This window comes from Periplaneta americana, chromosome 14, assembly GCF_040183065.1.
Source record: "Periplaneta americana isolate PAMFEO1 chromosome 14, P.americana_PAMFEO1_priV1, whole genome shotgun sequence".
In the NCBI taxonomy this organism is placed as follows: Eukaryota; Metazoa; Arthropoda; class Insecta; order Blattodea; family Blattidae; genus Periplaneta; species Periplaneta americana.
The window spans coordinates 19,584,835-19,607,334 of NC_091130.1; the positions used below are offsets into that span (position 1 = coordinate 19,584,835).

At 36.3% G+C, this 22,500-nt stretch overlaps 1 protein-coding gene and 1 non-coding gene across 5 annotated transcripts in view; one reads left to right on the top strand and one right to left on the bottom strand.

Annotated features, from left to right (window-relative positions):
• The first annotated feature begins 326 nt into the window (after window positions 1-326).
• The window catches only part of LOC138713188 (SET and MYND domain-containing protein 4-like), a 31,494-nt gene continuing 9,320 nt past the window's right edge, over window positions 327-22,500 (top strand). Inside the window, exons 1-10 of one of the 4 annotated variants that reach the window (XM_069845073.1) lie at window positions 327-362; window positions 5,143-5,377; window positions 6,956-7,139; window positions 9,940-10,105; window positions 11,636-11,791; window positions 13,715-14,018; window positions 16,266-16,570; window positions 18,591-18,664; window positions 20,732-20,844; window positions 21,826-21,982. In XM_069845073.1, the coding sequence (XP_069701174.1) occupies window positions 5,162-5,377; window positions 6,956-7,139; window positions 9,940-10,105; window positions 11,636-11,791; window positions 13,715-14,018; window positions 16,266-16,570; window positions 18,591-18,664; window positions 20,732-20,844; window positions 21,826-21,982 (1,675 nt within the window). In that variant the 5' untranslated portion in view covers window positions 327-362; window positions 5,143-5,161. Of the gene's footprint in view, window positions 593-5,142; window positions 5,378-6,955; window positions 7,140-9,939; window positions 10,106-11,635; window positions 11,792-13,714; window positions 14,019-16,265; window positions 16,571-18,590; window positions 18,665-20,731; window positions 20,845-21,825; window positions 21,983-22,500 lie in introns of those variants that run through there. The other 3 variants (XM_069845072.1, XM_069845071.1, XM_069845074.1) reach the window with 3 other exon arrangements.
• TRNAC-GCA (transfer RNA cysteine (anticodon GCA)) lies at window positions 8,506-8,581 on the bottom strand. The gene has a single exon. It is a non-coding gene; the product is annotated as a tRNA-Cys (tRNA).

Below are 22,500 nucleotides of genomic sequence, written 5' to 3' on the forward strand. Positions count from 1 at the left end.
TAATTTAGATAAATAACAAACAAATTATAAAATTATTTAATTCGACATTTTTATTCAATGATTGCAATTACATTGTGTAAGCATTACGCGAATTGTTATTCATTGTCTATTGTATATGAAACGATATTTTTAAATTGTACTCTCACAGAAAGTATGAAATTAAGACGTGATTAATTGTTTGTTTTATATGACCGAAATGTTGACTGCTTCATGACTCCAATCTTACTTATCGTCACGCCCACTTTGTTTTTGGGCGCTTGTGTCAATGGCGGTCGCTCTTTCAATTTTCTTCAAATATGGCGGCGCAATGGGCACTCTATAATCTCATTCTAATTCGTTGTATGTTGCGACGGAATTTAGAGGTTAGGTGTATATAAATGTCAAATTGGGCAATTTAAAGTACAGTATCATTGTAGGTGATTATAAGGGATTTTTGAAGATATATAAACATGTTGCCACAAACATGGCAAGAACTCTTGGATTATTTGACAACAAAATTAAAACAATCGGAATCAAATATTTTAAGCAAGTTATCAGCTAAGAAAAGTCAAGAAGATTGTGTTAGAATCTGTCTCTATGAACAAACACATATGTATGTAATTAATGCCATTCTACACAACACACTTATTGCTGACATTGATAACATTTCAATTGTGGCTTACATTCATGAACATTTTTCTGTGAAGTAGAAGAACTTTGGTTCAAATCCCGATGTAACCTTTTTTTCTGGGTTATGCTGTCTATTCTAGAATAGCTGTGGGGCACAAATGTTAATGTAACTCACAATAAATTTGTGATCAATATATTTGTAAATTAGGCTAATTAATATAGGCCAACTGATTAAAGGTAGTTATAATTTAGCTAACAGCACGTTTTCTCGACGAACTTTATTCTGAACTCCTTGGTTTGACTTTGGGAATAGGCAGTGGTGTCATTCTAATTTTTGCCATAATCTGAAAGAACGTTGTAGCGGCCGGTTCTCGTCACCCACTCCCTGTAGTATGCACATTTGACACATCGTAAAGAGCTTACCTGTGCAGGTCTAAGATTTTTCCCTATATATATATATATTTTTTAACAACCGGTTGTCTGGACTTACAGGCGAACAGCAAGTTTCATAATAATTGTAATTGCCTATAACAAAATTAAATATGGCAATAGTAAGCGGCTACAAATTTAGAAAAATTGCAATGCAACTTGTTATTGCAGAATTATTTATGTAGAGTAAAAAATGCTGACTTGCCTCACGAAAAAGAGGAGTAGTCACAACACCAATTCGCTTAGGATATCTGGCCACACCGACATATTGTTTGAAACATCCGAAGATTTGTCTGCACGTGCACTTTTATGCCCTCTATTGTTACATCAAGTTTATTTGAAAGTGTTCAGCACATCACCGCCATTTCGTATCAACACCGTATTGTATTTTTGACCCAGGAAAACACAATATGGCGTTGCTACGAAGCGGCGGTGTTGTACTTAATAGGCTATTTACTAATTTAACTTTCACTTTTCGAAACATCAACAACTGTATTGTGTATTTTATTGTCTTAGATGTACCGGTTCCACCACTACAAAAAAAAAAAAAAAACTTGATCGAAAGTTTTGACGCTTCATTGCACTACACTTATCGTTTTCTGCTAATTAGAATCAAACATAAACTCAGCTTAAATGCTACCGAATGCTACTGCCCCACTGACCAATAATGCATTCAATATTGTCAATACTTTTAATGAAAAAATAAGTTAATTTATTTCATTAAAACGAAATACAAAGAGTAAAACTTTCTTCAATTAAAACATTAAAAACACCGTCTGTCATAAGATACATTACTTTTTTTTTTTTTTTTTTAATTTTTAACACCTTTTAACGTTTTAACTTAAGAAAGTTTTATAGTTTTAATACAAATGTTAAAATGAGCACAAAAACAATAGATGACAAAATTATAGAAGTAGTATTAAAAGAGAAAAACAAAGTATCTTATTCATTCATTCATTCATAGTTTTCTGTCCATGGGCAGATCCTTCACTACAAACTCGGCATTCTCCAGTCTTACATTTTTTCTGCCTTCCTCTTCGTCTCTGCATACAATCCATATAGTACCTATCTTAATGTTGTCTATCATCTGATATCTTCTTCTGCCCTGAATTTTTCTCCCGTTCACCATTCCTTCCAGTGCTTCCTTTAGTAGACAGTTTATTCTCAGCTATTGACCCAGCCGATTTCTTTTTATTTTCCTGATCCATTTCGGCAGTATTCTCTCTTCACCAACTCTTTTTACCAGAGCTTCATTCCTTATTTCGTCTTATCATTTCACATGCTACATTTTTTTTTATCCATATCCATATTTCAAAATATGGTCCAGTAGTTTCTCTTCCATATTTCTACCCCATACAATCGCACACTCCACAGAAGCACTTTACAAGTCTCTACCTTAGTACTGTGCTTAATAGAGTATTTTGTAGTTTAAAGTCCGCTTACTTTTTGAAATTATTTTTTGAAGACAATGTTTCTTTAAATAATTGATTAAATGGCGATCTTACTCGTGTTGTGTAAGCATGTGCGGCTTACAGCTGTTTCGGTGCTTCTTCACACCATCCTCCATTTAATCAATTATTTATATTCAAGTGTTAAAAGTAGTGTACGAAAGATTCAACATGAATGTTTCTTTGTTATGTATGCGGTTTCAGTATTGGAATGGGAAAGGGTAGACAACTGCCAAAGTAATCGCAGATGGTTTTCAAGGTTGCAGGCATAATTATATTCCTGTTCTGACTTGAACAGGAAACAACAATAGGCTATAATAATAAATATGATAACTTCGAGCTGTATTTTTTATTTTTACATTATGTGTAAAATGATGAAGCTAGAAAATTTCGTGTTAAATTAATGTTTTTCCTTTCTGTAAAAAAATATAATTTTAAGTTAAAACGGTTATGAACCTGTTCTACAAACTGCAACAAGTTAGCAAGCGGTTCGAGCAAACCGGTGTGAACTGGCTGAATAACACCACTGGGAATAGGTACAAACTTAAAAAATTGAGCGAAGAGCAATAATTATCATTTCATCTAGTTAGTTTTTACGACTTTACGGTATATAATCTTGGGTAGACTTCAGTGTGCGGTATAGTTGACAGAGAATGACTGAAGTTGGTGTGTTTGTGGTTTTATTGTATTTGGCATAATACTATTGACAGTATCTCATTTTGGGGATCATGTTGCACTGGCATATATTTCCGTAAATATTACATGTAGATTAGATGAGGGTATAACTAATTGACATGAGGCCGAAGTATGTGACAAGGTTAGAGTGGGTTAGATGAGGGGGTCTGTGACAAGGTTAGAGTGGGTTGTTGTTGTTATCTAATGCTGGGCTTTGGCAACGAAGCCGTTAGTAGGTTAGAATGGGTTATAAAAGGTATCCCCATAACATGCCTTGAAGGCACTTGGGGGGCATGGAGGTAGAGCCCCATGCTTTCCATGACCTCGGCACTAGAATGAGGTGGTGTGGTCGGCACCACGCTCTGACCGCCTTTTACCCCCGGGAAAGACCCGGTACTCAATTTTATAGGAGGATGAGTGAACCTCGGGGCCGTTCTGAAAGTTTGGCAACGAGAAAAAATCCTGTCACCATCTGGGATCGAACCCCAGACCTTTCAGTCCATAGCCAGCTGCTCTACCAACTGAGCTACCCACCCGCTGCTTTCCTTTAGACTGGTGGGATAAGAGTGGGTTATATATGTTCTTATTGAGGACCTTGCTGTCATCCTGCCTAAGGTTTTTCCGTGGTTTTCCTAAGGCGCTAAGACAAACGTCGGGATGAGCCCTAAAAGAAATGGGCCACGGACCTGCACTCATATCCCCATGAATCTCCCTAATTAACTCTAAATTAATTAACAATTACATCTCTCCCTCCTCTTCGCAATTGAGCCATCATATAGCCAAATGGCTGGTCTCGAAATTGAGACAAATCAACAAGGCTCATGACAACAATCACCTCCTACATAATAGCCAAATTGGCTAGTCTCTTATATGAGACAACTCATCCTGCCTAAGGTATTCCGTGGTTTTCCTCAGGCGTAAGACAAATGTTGGGATGAGCCCTATAAGAAATGGGCCACGGACCTATATGCCCTTCCCCATATATATTCCCCTTTATTATAAACGACGTATGCCCTAGTTCAGAACCTATAAATTGTCTATTAAATGTACGAGGTCACTCAATTAGTCGCAAATTGAAAGGACAGGGACCTCTCAAATTGCAGATTTAGATTTCATGGCACTTCTTCCGACAGCCTTCACATGCTTTGTCATCGAACAACAGATGACAGCATCTTGCCATCCTAACGGCAAACACCAGCCAGCTCTTCCTCTTCCCGTTCCGTGATCACTTGATCAAATCTCAGTCCCCCTCGCGTATGTGGTACCTAAGAGGTTACGTCCAGTTTCGGCTTCCCCTTCAAAATTTTCTAGAGTTCCTTCAGTGGAGCAGCGTAACCCGGAGTGAGACTAGTGGCCAACAGGCTTGGAGCTCACATATTTAGTTTTGTACAGCCCCCAACCCCTTGCAAGGACGCGTTTTGCGTACCTTTTAAAATTTTTCCTCCCAATTCTCTTTCGATTTTTCGATTTGCTGTCCTCTATTGAATATTGTGTAATCAAATGACTTTTATGTAGTCATCACATACATAACTACTTATTAATGGAGAAAAATTCATTATGGCATAGCTCAGATGGTAAGAGCACTCAGCGTGCCAAGCTAAGGGTCTTGGTTTCGATTCCTGGTGCTGGAACGAATTTTTCTCCATTAATAAGTAGTGTTAGAGTGGGTTAGTTGAGGGGATAACTTAAGTGACATGAGGCCGAGGAATGTAACAAGATTAGGGTGGGTTAGATGAAGGGATATCTATGTGTCAGGAGACCGAGGACTCCGATAAGGCTAGAGTTATTTATTATTACTTTCCGCTCAATTTGCACATATTTCCCAAGTTAAATCAAGCAGTTGTAAATAAATTTCGTTAAGAAAATGCGTTGTCAGCTAAAGTAAATACATTTCTGATTAATGTATCTGTATAATAAATTGTAAATAGTCTTTGAAGATACAAGCAGTGTTTTAGGGCAGTTTTCTTTTTTTTCTTTTCAGGGAAATACTGTTGGAATGGATGAAATATACGCTGAACAGAAGTGATTATGAGAAGTCTTCTCTAAAGGCATCGGAATTTCGAACTCAAGGCAACAGTGTATTTCGTAAGCAGGATATTACAGGAAGTTTAGCTCTGTATACGAAAAGTGTGATTCATGCCCCTCCAAAAAGTGAAGAATTATCTCTTGCGTTAGCAAATCGATCAGCAGCTTTATTTCACTTAGAAGAATATAAGGTACAGGGAAACAAGAGTAAACTGAACTTAATATGCATCAGTAGCCTAATGACAAATATTTTCATTACCACCTATAATTTTTTTTTTCTGATTCCTCCCCTGCCATCACAAAATTGATGGCAACATTTCTTGAACTTTGAGGGTTATCTGACATAAAACTTAATATAAAATCTAATCGTGATATTTTGCGATACTGAAGTTTTAATAGCCTTAAGTTAGATTGTACCTCTATACATTAATTGGAAACAACATACTATTGTATCACGCCTTTCTTTCTTTTTTTCGTATTTTCATTCGTTCTCCCTTCCTTTCTCGCACTTTCTTCACAATATATCCTTGCTACACACGATTAATCAAGCACATGTATTAAGTACGTGTTTTTTTAACTTCATTCTGTCATATGAATGTACATTTCTGCTCACAAGCAAACATTCTCATGGAGGCAGATAAAAAAGTTAATTTTTTTTCTTTCACCATGTTAATAATGTTAAAACAAAGTGCTTATACAAATTTTGGCCACTCGACCGCAATTACGAGGCCGTCCAGAAAGTGATTTTTCTTGGGGCCGTTTACAGAAAGAAAACACAATTTCATATAAAGATTTATTTTAACAGATACAGCAATTGTTGCGCTGTTTTTCAACGTAATTCCCCACCAGAACTGAGACATTTGTCATACTGTGGGATCAACAGAAAGGTGCAGATGGCTGACACACACTGATTCCGATCCCAGACGACAGACTTCTACGATACAGGGATACAAAAATTGATCCCATGGTATGACAAATTTCTCGCTTATAATTCGTAATTTATACTTTCGTGAAATACTGGGTGTTCATTTCAAAGTGTGTCATGACGTCACTGTTGTGAGTCAGCGATTTGAAGCGAGTTTCAGCTTTTATGTCAGAGAAGTTGCCTATTAATCAAGGCATTCAATCTGAACTTGAGAACGTGTACGGTATATCTTGAACGTCACAACAACAGGTGGCAGTCTGTAAAGTCTGTGTGCTGCCATAACCTCTTTCGAACTGTGTTTTGCGCGTGCAAGTCGTACCCAGGGCATTTGTTATCATCAGTTGCGTATGGCAACATTCCACAACACAAATCAAATGCTCCGTGTCCATGTTGACCGTTGAAGTTAATATCAACAAATACGTAAGTAATCGTCTTAACCCTCTCCACATATCCTGACAGTAAGGAAAAAACTCACCTCAGTACGTGTTTCCAAACAGTTCACATTCCTGCCACTACAGGCATTACCGTACGTATCGGTAAGTACTCTTCAAAATGAACGCCGTACTTGCTAGGCAACTTCTCTGGCACGTAGGTAATACGCCTCTGTGGAAGTGTAGGAAGATTGAATTCTCTAGGCTCATTGACTAGCCACATGACGGCATACAGCCAGCCATGACACACTTTGAACTGAACACGCAGTAGGGCCCTTGTAGCATATCAGTTTGGCATCAGCAAACATAGGTTCCTATCGAGGAATTGTTCTGATCGATCCCTTCTATGTATTCCGAAAGTTTGAGTGTAATCTTAATGAGATATTCTGTGAATAATTGTCATTATATTGCAGGATTGTTTACAAAATATCACACTTGCATTAGAAAATGGCTATCCTGAACCACTTCGCTATAAGCTGTATATGCGCAGGAGTCAATGCCTTTCTAAGTTGCGCAGATACAAGGAGGAAATAGAAGCACTGCAGAGTGCACAGCAGTGCCTGGACAACGTGGAGGACTCGTCTGTCTCCAAGAAGAGTAAGCATCCACTTCCTCACCCACATAGAGGCAGAAAGATAGATTGCAATGTATCTGCCAATTTACTCGTATATTTGAATTTCTCATGTGCGAAATAGAAAGACAAACATATTACGATGCTGACTACCTCCGTGGTCTGTTAGTCAGCATGCTGGCTTCCAGATCAGGAGGTCCCGGGTTCGATTCCCGGGCTAGGCTCTCGGTGAATTTTTCTTGAAGAAGAGGAATTCCCTGGGTGTCTAGAGTCTGGAAATTTGTATGAATGGAGTGTGATTGTGAGTGTGCCGGGTTAATATTAATTAACCAATCATCACAAATATAAAAATACGTCAGGACTGTCGCTGGGCAGTAACCTGAACACACGTTTCAGCGTCACATTGTTGACAAGTAACTCCATCTGTTAACACAACCATAAAGCATCTAATAGATGCTATAGAGTTACCAACAACGGAAAAAAAAATATATATATATATATTATGATGCTGCAAAAATATTGATTTCTTTATTCTCACGGAAAAACATGTTTTGAGAATCCTCAGTACTGAAAAAGTGGTTTTCAGCATGTGTGTGTGTGTCTGTTTGTGTAGGCGTGTAGCTTGAAACATTTGAAGACCACAGGAAGAAAACGGAGAATGTCACTTTTTTGAGAAAAGTGAGATAATGGTAAAAATTGGAAGTTTATGGTTAGACGACAATAAAACATATTGAACGTATTGACTACTAGATTAACCACCTTTCAAAGTGCATGGTGGTATTTATCATTTGTAACACACTTCTTGAATAAATTAGTTTTGAACTTTAAATTAGCTCTCCTGAAAATCTTGACATTCCCCCTTTTCTTCCTGTAGTCTTCTTTTTTTTTGTTTCTGATTTTTGCTACTATCTAGCCGACTCAAACTGAAGAAGATTGTAAAGAAAGTCGCTAGGTAGCTCTTGTAGTAGTTCCGGTTTGATTTATTACAAAGTGTGAGTTCTGTGGATGAAAAAATTTTTTTGGTACCAAAACTAAATATTTCGTTCATTGTTGTATTGTAATGTATTTATTAACATTCCATGGTATTCGTACATTGCTTCACAGCTAGAATATGGACCAAGTCAAAAAACTTAATACCACTATAAAGTCTTAATTTATAACCACAGTCTAGTTTAAATATATACCGGTACAGAAGAGGTTTACAATATACCATTTTGAACCGTACACTACTTTTAACACTTGAATATAGATAATTGATTAAATGGCGATCTTACTAGTGTTAATACAACATACAACCCAAAAACCAAAAACTCAACACACTAGAACAGTATGAAATATACAGACACACTAAAACACACCCTGATCATTACTATTAAATACGAGAAAAATTCGTACCGGCACCGGGAATCGAACCCAGGACCTCTCAGCTCTGCGCGCTGAGAGCTCTTACCAACTGAGCCATGCCGGAACACGATCCATGGCGCCGGCCGAACCCCTCTCGTAATGCTATTTTACAGCCTAACTACCTGCACTTGAGACGATACACGTCATATGAGGAGCATCGTTTCAAAACGTATTAAGTCCCCCAGTGGACGAAATTAAATTTGTTACTTTCTATTTATTTGTCTTTCATGCTGTGAAGTCTGATGGTTCCAAGTCGTCATATGTGTAAACTGTTAAACCAGTACTTAAAAATGGTTTTGTGTAGTGTTTTGAGAACTTCTCCGGTTTACGAGTAATCCAGTTTTTCGTCGTTCGTGTAAAAAAATTGTAAGGGGCACATAATATGTTTTGAAACGATGCTCCTCATATATGCAGGAGCGCATATTTAAATGACTTTGTGACCATATTCAACATCAGTTTCATGACAACTGCTAACAGTTTAATACATCAAATATTCATATATATGAGGTCTCGCCCACCTCATTGAATATTACACGACAAATATGAATTAGTCTATTGTATTATTACCATAAATACGAGAAAAATTCGTACCGGCACCGGGAATCGAGCGCGCAGAGCTGAGAGGTCCTGGGTTCGATTCCCAGTGCCGGTACGAATTTTTCTCGTATTTAATAGTAACAATACAATAGACTAATTCATATTTGTCGTGTAATATTCAATGAGGTGGGCGAGACCTCATACATATGAATATTTGATGTACACCCTGATCAAATTCTCAACACACAGATCAATTTCAGAACACACACACTATTTGACACCACATTTCAACACTTTTCAACAATCGAACGCACCCACACAACAGGCAGCGAAGTTCGAGATGACGCCGAGATCTAGTAGGCTCTGAGGATGATGTGAAGAAGTACCGAAACAGCTGTAAACCGCACATGCTTACACAATTAACACGAATAAGATCGCCATTTAATCAATTGTTTACAATATACTCTATTAGTACAACACAAAATTTTAGTATCAATTTCATGAAGCATTGTTGAATTTCATGAATTCACCTACAGAATAAAAGGCGTGAGAAATTAGGTACTTCTTTAATTTGGCCATAAGTAATCTTATGTTTTGAGTTTCATTTTTTATATCGATAGGAAGGGTATTAAAATTTTTTTTCTGCCATACAACGTACTCCTTTTTCATAGCACAATAAACATGCCTACGGAGTATGAAAATCATAACGTTGCTCCAATTCAGACAGTACTCTGAACTTAATATCAGCATAAACTCCGTTTTACAGTAGCATACTTTTCAGATAGTTATCAGCACATGCCTCTGTTCTGAGTTCGGGAAGTAAGTAAGTTCTAATATTAAGAAGTTCATCAATGCATCATAAACATGAAAGTGATTTATTTATAGCTACACTTGAAAAGGAGATTGAATTGGCATTGGCTAGAGCTTCATCTCAGTTGAAAGTTTGTACTACTTCAAATGACTCTACACAGAATGAAGAATTTAAGATTCCAATTCCAACACATGGGAAAAACGAAAAGCTTTTGTATGCATCAGCTGCTTTGGATCTCAGGTATGTCATTAAGAGGAGGGGATACTGAAATTTGTTTCCTAATTTATGCACAATTTTCATTTTTTGTATGTAGAAATATATCATTGCTGCAATAACTTAAATTCGAGATTAGTTTTTGAAAAAAAAAAAATATATATATATATATAAAAAAAAAAAGCAGGACACATTAATTCACTAAAATGGGTATACCGCAGCCATTTTTAAAGATAAACTGAAAATGTATATGATATTATTTTATTCCTAAGAGCACGTTCTTCGAAATGTCTGGAACACAATTTTCATATTGACTTTCAAAATTTTAAGAATGAATTTTAGAGGTACTTTTATAGAAATATGGAAGTATATTTTTCAAATTCAACAAAATAACAAATTTCTATGCCAGAGAAAAGTTTCCTAAGAGTCTAAAAAATGTATGTACTGAATATCATGCACATAGCATTAACATTTCCGAAGATATACAGGACTATCATTTCAAAACTTCCTAGTCTAAATAACTAATTATTTAAATTGAATTCAATTTAAACAAAAAAACACGTCAATTTAGATATTGAGGGGGAAGTCTGAAACCAGGCTTAATTGCATTTTAGATTTTACCTCCCTCCCCCAGCCTCTCCTACTTTGAAATTACAAATGGCACCCCTATATTTTTATACTTAAATATGAAAGAGCATTCAATTGTTTATACATCTCATTCATTTGTTTTCGCATCTTTTGTTTTCCATCATTGTCTGGCAATCTGTATTTTTGTTATTATAAGTTGACTGAAGGATGAAAACACAGCTTATTTCGTGTAATTTCCTAAATTTAATCAATAAGGGTGATTTATGTTCTCTCTTGAAGGGTATACACCATTTAAAATAATTTAATACACAAACACAACTATTACATGAAATGCTCAATAAGTTTTTGTAGCTTTATTCTCTTCAGCTCTAATCAACAATAACAACAATCCTGGTTGCCAGGCGACGATAGAAAACAAAAGATGCAAAAACAAATGAATGAGGTGTATAAACAATTGAATATTCTTTCATATTTAAGTATAAAGATATAGAGGTACCATTTGAAATTTCAAAGTGGGGGAGGATGGGGGTGAGGGGTGAAATTTAAAATGAAATTAAGTCTGGCTTCAGACTTCTCCCTCGATACCTAAATTGACGTGTTTTTTGTTTAAATTGAATTCAATTTAAATAATTAGTTATTTAGACCGGGAAATTTTGAAATGAAAGCCCTGTATACATTTTTGTATGAAATATAGCAAAAAATTCAAATTACGGAAAATTGCAATCAAACTTCCGTATCATTTTAAAATCCTGTGCACCAGATCTTTAAAAATGGCGTCACAGCAGGTTACAAGGCCATAAATGCGCGTTAAATTGCGTACAATATATTTTTAACACATCGAAGAGTATTTCAAAGCAAAATTTGAGAATTTCCAAATAATTGCTACATAATTCCAGTTGTTCATTGATTTGTTTCTGCTTTTGACTTATAATTTAATTGTTTAATATTGATTATGAAATTTACGAGTAGGTGTAACGAAGAGAAGGGAAGACATGTCGTGACTAACAGAGAAGTGAAGATGGGTGATATTTTGTTTGTGGAGAAGCCGTATGCTTTCGTGGTACTTCCAGACCAGTACAAGGTGCATTGCCATCACTGCTGTGGACCTTATATTGCTCCAGTACCGTAAGTTTATGTTCTATTTGATATAATGATGTTTAGATAATGTTGTTACTTATCAATCTTATTTTAGATATGAAATTTTCATTCATTCCAGCCTTCTGTTAAAAAACTAATGATAATGCTTTCTTTATACAGTAAAGTATAACGATCTGTAAAAAAAAAAGTCATTATGAGACACCTGAAAATGTTCAGATATAATAGATAATAAGAATCAACAAAAACTGTTATGGTAAATTCGTAATATCAAAATAATGTGGTACAGTATGTAACAAATTAATTTTATTCATTCACAATTATTATTATAAAAGTTTATATTTATTATTCATCCACTACTTTGGAGTATTGGTCAGCATGTCTGACTGTGAAACTAGCGGGCGTGGGATCGAATCCTGGATGGGACAAGTTGCCTGGTTGAGGTTTTTTTGCTGAGGTTTTCATTGTGCACAATGTTATCTTTTGAGAAATGAAAGGCAGAATGCACAGAATTTCGTTTGGAAAAGAATAGATGCTAATTTCAGAAAAACAGATGCTAATTGAGAAAAATAGATGCTAATTTTGATGAAAATAGATGCTAAAAATTCAGGTCCCTACAGATGAAGTACAGATGCAGAACTCAGAACTGAGTGGTGAAACATATAAAATAACGGAAAAAAAAGAAAGAAAAAAGAAAAAGAAAAAAAAAAAAGAATCTCAACTAATTCCGAGACATAAGCTTAGGATGTAACTAAATTCAATACCCAAACTTCTAGGGATGATAGAAGAGAGACCTAAACAAACGTTTTTTGTTAAATGACCATGGGTCTGAAACTAATTATTGAGTGACAAAACCAAAAACTCTACTGTACTGTAAATGACTACAGTTGTAGTCGAAACCACCAATATTTACATTAATCAGTAAACACGCCATGACATCAGAGTGCAATGTTTGTGCTGTAACCACGCAGTATGTTATTGTTCATTGAGAGTAGAGAGATGGAACAGTTCACTTGGGCCGAATTAACAGATGCGCACTTAGTTTATGGTGCATTTCAACCGCAGATTCTGTGAGCAGTGGATTGGCTGGTATGGGCCCATTCGATGGCCTCCTCGTTCTCCCGACCTCACGCCACTTGACTTTTGTGTGTGGGGGCACTTAGTACAAGACTCCAATTGAATCGGAGGAAGAGCTCATCGTTCGGGTGTTTGCAGCTGCTGACTCTCTACAGCACATGCCTGGAGTCTTTGAACATTTACTACAGGCAATGACACGTCGTTGCAGAGTTTGTATTGAAGCAGGAGGCCGCAATTTTGAACAGCTTTTGTGAAGGATTACAAATTGAAATGGTTTTGAAGCATGAATGTCATAAGTAATGTTACAACTGTAGTACGTTTATTCTTTACAGTATAGTACATTACTTCATGAGGACCTGGGTCTCGAAACCATCCAAAGCATCATAATCCGATGCATCACTCATCTCTACGGCAGATATCTACAAGAGCATCCAAATCCACTTCTCAACGCTCCTGGAAATTATAACATCATAGGCCCTCACAGACGTCCAAAAGCTTTACTAGCCAATTGATCCAATAATTTTTGTTGTGTATATGTAACTTTTTGTTCAAATGAATTTGCATTATTGGAGGCTGGCCTCCTCATGTTTTTATGAAATCCAGACAAGGCAAACACCTAAAGAAGGTGTGTTACTTGAAACAAATTGCATAACTAAAGTTATGCGTCACATCATGTGATTGGTTGGTTGGTTGGTATAGTACAGTTTCTGGCTTTGTCATTCAATAATTAGCTTCAGACCCATAGTCATTTAACAAAAAAAAAAAACGTTTATTTTGGTATCTTCTATATTCCCTAGAAGTTTGGGTATTGAATTTAGTTACACTCTGTATCATCATTGTTATGTTGTCAAGTTATAGCTTGGTGTTGTTTTGCAGTTGTTGGGGGTGTACTCAGGGCTTATACTGCAGCGATGCGTGCAGGCAACAGTCCTGGGATCAGTACCACCAGTGGGAATGTCGCAGTGGAATGAAGCTGCTGCACTGTACCGGCATTGCTCATTTGGGTCTCAGAGTCGTGCTCCAAGCCGGACCATTGTCCAGGCTCAAAGACAGTTATGCAGAGCTGCGAGACAGTGCTGTGCAGATCGAGGATAAATATGGTGACAATTACAAGGCTGTGTACCAGCTGATGCCACACCTCGAGGACATGCAGGCAGAGGACTTGTTTCAGTATACAATGGTGAGTCACATATTCTCGTATTTGGGTCTTTGCCATCTGTAATGTCTTGACTTTGTATTCGAGAGGTGAAATATTCAATTTCTGTGAACAACAGTTCAATCAATTATGTATATTATTTTCCAAGTTCCTGTCTGTTTACCAAATTCTGAATGGGCTGGAGGAAGAATTGGTTGGGAGTTGGAGTACGCGAGGATAAAAGAAAAAATGAAATAAAGGTAAAATTAAGGCAATGGATGACGAAAGTAAGAATAATGACGATGTTGATAATAAAAAAGGGAATAAGGATAAATGTAAGGAAGATAAATCCTGGAAAGGAAAATAAAATATGCTGAAGGATAATATATCGATTAAAAAAAAGTATTGTACAGTCTGATCCATTTTGGTATGGATAATAGTAATTCATTATTATAACGCTATTATGATAGTAGAAAAAATTTTTTGCTGGTTATGTTATGATTAAAAGATGGGAGTTTCCATGACAACAATGCATAATCTGAAAGGACAAATGAAAATCGTTGATGATTAAAATGGCTACTACAAATCAATGGCAGGCACTATGTGTTCTTTGGTATGATAAATTTGAGAGTGTTAACAGAGTTCAAAGGGAATTTCGACGTGAGTATGGTGTGCCTAATGTACCTAAATACGATTCTATAATGTTGTGGTATCGAACATTTGTGGAAACAGATTCTGTGTTAAAAAAAACATGCAGGAGGCCGCAGACGAAACCCAGTATGAGAAGCAGCTATCTCTTGGCTTGGTCCCCAAACTCCCCAGATCTAACCCCTCCTGACTTCTTCGTGTGGGGTTTTGTTAAAGACATTGTCTATTCACAGAAACCCAGGAACATTGATGATCTGAGAGTATAAAATTACTCAAGCTTTTCAATAAGTCACCCCTCTTATGTTACAACGGACATGGGCTGAATTGCATAACTTTTATGAGTTGTGCAGGGTGCGCAATGGGGGTCATGTTGAGAAATCTCCCATCTTTCAGTGCACTAAGTTTCAACAAATAAAGTTCAGTAGTAAATGTTTTACAGTGTTTTTATTTTATCCATACCCAAATGGATCATCCTGTATTTCTAGATAAAACTGATCTAAAATCGAACTGTTTAAAAGAAGTACAATCAGAAGTAAACATATTAGGTTTAAATTGGTTATGGAAAGAAATAGGAACTCTAAATGCCAAGATTATTGGTAAAACTATAAAAGATAAAGAATACGAAATCTCAAGACAGGAGGTTTTTAGTAAATTAACGAACTTGGATTCATTAAGGCCATAGAATGTACAGTACAGTAGATCAGTATGAGTCTAGAGTGCATGGAACCATTCTGGATCCAGTCCTTGGAAAGCCAGCCAACTAGCCAGTTAAGGATAAGTTGTTTTTTTTTTAACATGACATTTTCCTATGCCGCATTGTACAGTCTTTGGAAATAAATAAATAAATAAATAATAATAATAATAATACCGGTAACAATAATAATAATAATAATAATAATAAAGTATATGATGATAATAAGGAAATAATGGGGGTGAGAATAAGATATGGTGAGTAAAGATGTGGTTGGGGAATAAGGATATGATTAAGAAACAAGAGGGTAATGTTGGTATTATAATGCTTTACAAGCAACGAAAGCTCTTGGCTGCTGATTTGACAATATAATAGCAATGCACTCTGTCGTGACAAATAATTTCTGACTTATCATGAATACCTAAAATTTTCAGAATATCTTTTAAACTGTCTCTGAAATGTGTGATATTTCTACCAAATCCTTCGTGAATTCATAAAGCGTGGAATGAGTATTAAAAGTTAAGAAGGGGTTATTTTAATAGTGGTACAACTCCACTTTTTTTAATAGTGGTATATCTTCATTGACAGAAATATGAAGGGCCAGCAGAACTGAATATGTTGAGAATCGTATCGTATCTCTTACAAGGAGGCATGAACTATCATTCTTCAAATATTTCACATCCTGAATTTTCTATACACATTTAACTGTAAGACTCCAAATCTCAAAATCAATGTACCATTATTAAAATAATGTCTTCATATATGAAAATTGACAAAACTTGGAATTTTCTGGGGAGGGGACATGTTTAATACATAAATATCTAAAGTTTGATTGTTGAGGATTCATAAGTCCTTCATTACAGAGAACATTTCAAGTAGCTGAGCATCAGATTGGGGCTGTAGGGAGTATGTTCCAAAACTCAATTTGGTCTTGGTTGCAATTTCTGTTGCAGACAGCCTGCATGTTGACACTTTACCTCTGTTACTACACGGATTACTTCAAGATGGAAGATCCAGCACTGTCTCCCAGTCAAATGCTGGAGGAACAGAAGTCTGTGGTCTGTCTGGTGGGGGGCCTCATCTTGAGACACATTGCTCAGCTTGTGTGTAATGCTCACGCGATCACCAAGCTGGATAGAGCCCAGCCTGACAGGGAGGACCAGCAGGTCGTGACAGAGAGCCAGGTTCGTGTCGCCACAGCGATCTACCCAACGGCAAGCATGATGAATCATTCTTGTGATCCTAGTATCATCAACAGGTGAATAGCATTTCCTTTCCAACTGCATGAATGAAGGCGAAAACCTATCTAAACCTGCATTTAATGTGTAATCAAACACACTGTAAAATCGTAGACGAAGGCATAAATATGAAACAGTATCTCTTTTCCATAATATGTTATAATAGTACATTATGCAACGAGCCTATAATGGTAGTAATTAAGACGCGAGTATGTTTGTTTATGAAACGAGCACAAGCGAGTTTCATAATTTTCATACGAGCGTCTTAATTACCATTATAGGCAAGTTTCATACGACTTTTTATGCTCGACCATATTTCTAACTTGAAATTATTCATAAGTATTCATGTTATGGTTATGTAAGTGAGGAGCGGAACTGACCTGAATTGTGAGATGTGCACAGACGCGAAAGTATTGATTTTTTCCGAGGCACGAATGTGATTGACTTTGATATAAGATTAGTCTTGATATAACCTGGAAATTGATTTAGAATTGAAAAACGAGATGACAAATTTAATTTATTTGAATATTATTTACAATTAACGCTAATTATTATAGTAACAGAACATAACCTTCTGCGACAGTATTGGATTTCCAGCCTCCGTGACTTTTCGCTAATTGTCTTTTGATTGCATATCCGAGAATAATCGATACTTGCGGTTTCATAATGGTACAATGGTGATTTCTCATTGGCTGAACAACTGAATTATAATGAATAGGTGTACTTTAATGAGGTGCATTAAAGGGCTACTACCAGGTGTATAATTACTACATTTCGGCATGGTCGAACATAAAATTATAATTATTTGTATCAGTAACATGTATGTAATGGGTCAGCTGAGGTGTTGTCTGTCAACACGAAGTTGTGCTCGGCATGGGTTCGATTTCTGCTTGGGCTGATTACCTGGTTGGAATTTTTCCGAGATTTTACCCAACTGTAGGGCGAATGTCAGCTAATCTATGGTGAATCCTCGGCCTCATTTTGCCAAATATCATTTTGCTATCACTAATTCCATCGACACTAAATAACCTAGTAGTTGAAACAATGTCGTTAAATAACCAAGTAAAAAATAACCTCTCCTACTCAAATCCTACCCTCACCTTCCCGTGGTGTAACCTGTTTTTAACAAACGATGTTCTGGAGACCAAGTCACAGTGGTATAAGCATTTCAGCATGCTAATCTGCCATGACATGCATAAGTGTCCTCTAAGTGATGAAGGGAGGTTATCTGACAATTATCTTAACTAGGTCATATAGACCCACTAACCAATGGCAGGTGTGGTCCTTAAAACAATTTGGGGGTTGTGTGTAGGTGATATAACTTAACAGCCATAATATAAAAATATTGTGCCTACGTTAAAACGGTTATACTTTTTGCCATTCTCTCCTATATTGGAGAGCAAGAGAGTTGATGGCTTTATTGCCAAGAACACAGAATTCGTTAACACACCCCCCAAAAAAAAGTGGAATTACGAAGTTCTATGCTGTTCCTTTACCTTTCGCATTTCCGGCAATAAGGAAAGCTCTGTATATCAAGAAATATACATTTTTTAAAAGAAAAACTCATATTTTAATATAAACAGAATATCTTATTATTATACATATTATAATAAGTAGAGTACAAATAATAATACAGTAATAATAATAATAATAATAATAATAATAATAATAATTTATTATTATTACATGGGTTAATAACGAACAATCATGTTCCCGCCATTAGAAAAATAAATATTATTAACAAGTCTAAATATTGATTCTTCACTATTGTAGTATAACTTTCAGATTTCTTTATAACATTTCAGTTACATGAGTTACACATTTAGGTTAAACCAGATGATGATGGCGATATAATAATAATAATAATAATAATAATAATAATAATAATAATAATAATAATAATAATAATAGTAATCATCATCATCATCATTATCGACATTTGCAGATCAAATATTAGATGATGACGATGATAATTTAAATTTTTTTGTTGTGACATTTCCTCACATAAGAACTGAAACAAGAATCTATACTTCATTTCAGTTTCTACAACCAGTTCCTCATTGTCCGTGCATGTAAGGACATACCGAAAGGAGGAGAAGTGTTCAACTGTTATGGTAAGTAGTGCAGATTTCATGAGTTATTTATTTTCGTGGGTAACAAATATAAACGATACTCGGGAGGAAATTAAACACAGAATAAATATGGGAAATGCCTGTTATTATTAGGTTGAGAAGCTTTTATCATCCAGTCTGCTGTCGAAAAATCTGAAAGTTAGAATTTATAAAACAGTTATATTACCGGTTGTTCTTTATGGTTGTGAAACTTGGACTCTCACTTTGAGAGAGGAACATAGGTTAAGGGTGTTTGAGAATAAGGTTTTAGGAAAATATTTGGGGCTAAAAGGGCTGAAGTTACAGGAGAATGGAGAAAGTTACACAACACAGAACTGCACGCATTGTATTCTTCACCTGACATAATTAGGAACATTAAATCCAGACATTTGAGATGGGCACGGCATGTAGCACGTATGGGCGAATCCAGAAATGCATATAGAGTGTTAGTTGGGAGGCCAGAGGTAAAAAGACCTTTGGGGAGGCCGAGATGTAGATGGGGAGATAATATTAAAATGGATTTGAGGGAGGTGGGATATGATGGTAGAGACTGGATTGATCTTGCTCAGGATAGGGACCAATGGCTGACTTATGTGAGGGCGGCAATGAACCTCCGGGTTTCTTAAAAGCCAGTAAGTATGTAAAACGTCTTCTGTATGAATATGGATACCGGTACCAACATTTCAAATGGTCCCTCTGTCGTATACAAGGCGAATTATATTATCTGTCTTTTGTATTTGAAAGCAATGTTTCTAGTCCTTTGCAAACTGATCAATTAGATCACAACATACTGAACAACTACTACTAGAAGAAGCTAGAGACAAATCTGTATTTGTTCTAAACTCTAACTGTATAATAAATATACCTCGTAACACAAAGAAAAAAATAACAGGAACATCAACAAACAAGAGAAAAATCTACCAACATAAAAGAAAACTTTTACGGAGGGAGAGAAAACTAACAACGCAATTTTCTAAAACCAAGAAGAAAGAAAGAAAGAAAGAGAGATTGCCAATACAGCCAAAAGCAGCCGTGACTAGCAGTACACTTGACAACGGTGAGTAAGACATATCCAATTCAGCTGCCCGGAGATTGAAACTTTAGCACACGTCTTGGGATTCTGTGAACAGGGATTGCTCTTGAGGAACTCTAGACATCATCTTGTAAGATCCAAAATTGCTGCCGCATTAAGAAATAAGGGCTGGCTAGAAGAAGAAATTTCCTGTCTAGCTGAAAGTGGATCAACGAGACGAGTAGATATTTTAGCGTACAATGCTGACACTAAATAGGGCATCATTGTGGACCCCACGATACGTTTTGAAGTAGAATGTCATCAGTCAGCCGAGGTCCACCTTGAGAAGAAGTCGATCTATGAGCCTACAGTCAACTATTTCAAGCTGAAATATGCCTTAATTCACGTTGAGGTATTCGGCTTGCTCATAGGTGCTCGAGGGACTATACCAGCTTTTTTCGAAGAATTTCAACAACAGTTTGCTCTGCCAAAATCTCTGAGGGATGACATTGTGATAATTGTGTTAAAAAAATCCTGCCAAATCCTAATTAATCACATGGTGCCACATTAATAGCAATTGTAATTTTTCACGCCCTTTTCTTTGTTTCCCTTCTTTAAAATTTAATATCTATGTTTACATATGTATAATAATTTTTTTTTTTGAGGATATACTGAGTCCGTAAGGGCTACCCTCAATGGGGGGCAGTTTATTATTATTATTATTATTAAACACTCCGCTAACCAGCTATCTTGTTGGTTGATCTGCTGTTGTCATAGTTACCAGAGAGGAGAGTGGAGTAGAATCAATGAGGAGGAAATATATGGAATATTTCGGGATTCCCACATTGAAACAAGAGCATATAGTAATATAATAGTGTAAGACCCACACTCGCAAATTATTATTAGCTACACTCTTTTATTACCTGATCTATTAAAATAGGTACTCCACTCCTTTTTGATAACGAATACTGATTATGTTCTACCCATGGAATCCTCCTTCTTCACAAACACTCCATGTAAATTGTTATGTTCTAACAATTGCATCTTTTATCTTCCAGGTCCTCACTTCAGACACATGGGTTTGCAGGACAGACAGGAAATACTCAAAAGTCAATACTTCTTTACATGTTCGTGTGGGCCTTGTTCACTGCAAAGACAACATGACTTCCAGGTACTCTTGGTCGGCTGTAAATCATATTTAAAGATAAACATTCCAATTTACATTAGGAGCAAAGAATTTGAATAGGATGATAAACTTGAAACAATGCTTCATGCCTCTAAGTTTAGAACATACACTCTAAATTGTCATGAATCATCTTCCTCTAGTCATCCATTGCAGTCTCCATAGATTCGTGACTTTTTTCAAAGTTATCTCCCTCGTAATATAGGGCTTATAATTGAAAATTAATTTGAACCATATAGATTGCAGTATTCTTTCGAAATGTTTTTTTTTTTTTCTTTTTATTTTGTTCATATTTTCTGAGAAATGTGGTGACTGATATGGCTTGAAAATCTTTTAAAAGTCTTCATTCTTTTTTGCCCAAAATTGTGCAACTTACTGATTTTTTGAGATATTTTTTTGTCAAAACAATGTTTACTTTAGTCGTGTATGCTTTTTCACCAATGAACGTTTACAAATCAAATTAATAACACTGGTGACATTGATGTCTTTATCTTATTTTCATAAGAAATATAATAATCCAGTTATCTGAAAATGTTGATTTATTTAAAAAATTTAGAACAGCCCAAAAACAAATAGGATTCTACAGTACAATCAGTAAGTCACTAAATGTCTGGACTTCAAAGTGTTGATAATTAAAGAATTCAGTATAGCCAGAATGTTTACATAAGTTATACTTGCCTGCTATACTCATGCTACACCACTGGCTAGCTGTAGCTTACTTAAGTCACTCCTCCAACTGCACACTTGCTGCTCACTGCACCATGCAGGCAGCTGCTGAAGATGCACACATGCTGAACCCCATGTTAACCCTTTGTCAGCGTACTTTACATGCAGCGCTGCCCTAGCTAAGCTCAAACAGATGTTACTTTTGGTGAAGAGACCTTCAACGAACTCTTTGAGATAGGTCGAGTCTTGGGAAACGAAATCTTTATGAAAATGAGTCATTACCACCTGATAATCTTGTTCCAGGAACGATTCTCAGCACTCCAGTGTTCAGAATGCAGGGGTCCCCTGTTGCGGATGGAAGAGTCGGACCACAAAATGATGTGTGCAGATTGTGGGCATTGCCAGGGCTTCACCCGGTTCGTGGGGGCTGTTTTCAGGGCCGATGCCTTGTTCAATGAAGGTGATTTGTAATTTCTTAAAGTTTCTCTCCAGACTTCTAACTAGCATGGTATCGAAATACCTTTTTGACAGAGTAGCAAGAATCAGTTTATAAAGGCAGCCTGGGAATCTGGATGTGTAAATGGATTGATATGACACAATCAAGTAAGTCTTCAAACATGAGGCCCAATGTATAAATCATCCATAAGAACCACATTGACATGTGCTGCAGAACTGAGTCCAATCACAAGTAAAGGATTCGTCGCTAGTTTTGCTGCGCAACTTTTATAGTAAAGCTGCAAAAGTTGCGTGTCGTGTTTACATGTAAATCAAAAGTAGCATGCTGCATGCTACTTTATGTGCTGAACAACTCAAGTGCTGCAAAAGTTGCGACTAGAGGTTGCAAGTCTGTTCACACATAAGGCACTACTTTTGCAGCTGCAGTTTTTTATCTCCGTGTTTACTCTTCAATACATTTTGTGGTTGTGTTCGCATTAGAGTTTCAGATTATCAAACTCAGGCAATAGCTTACTTATCAAC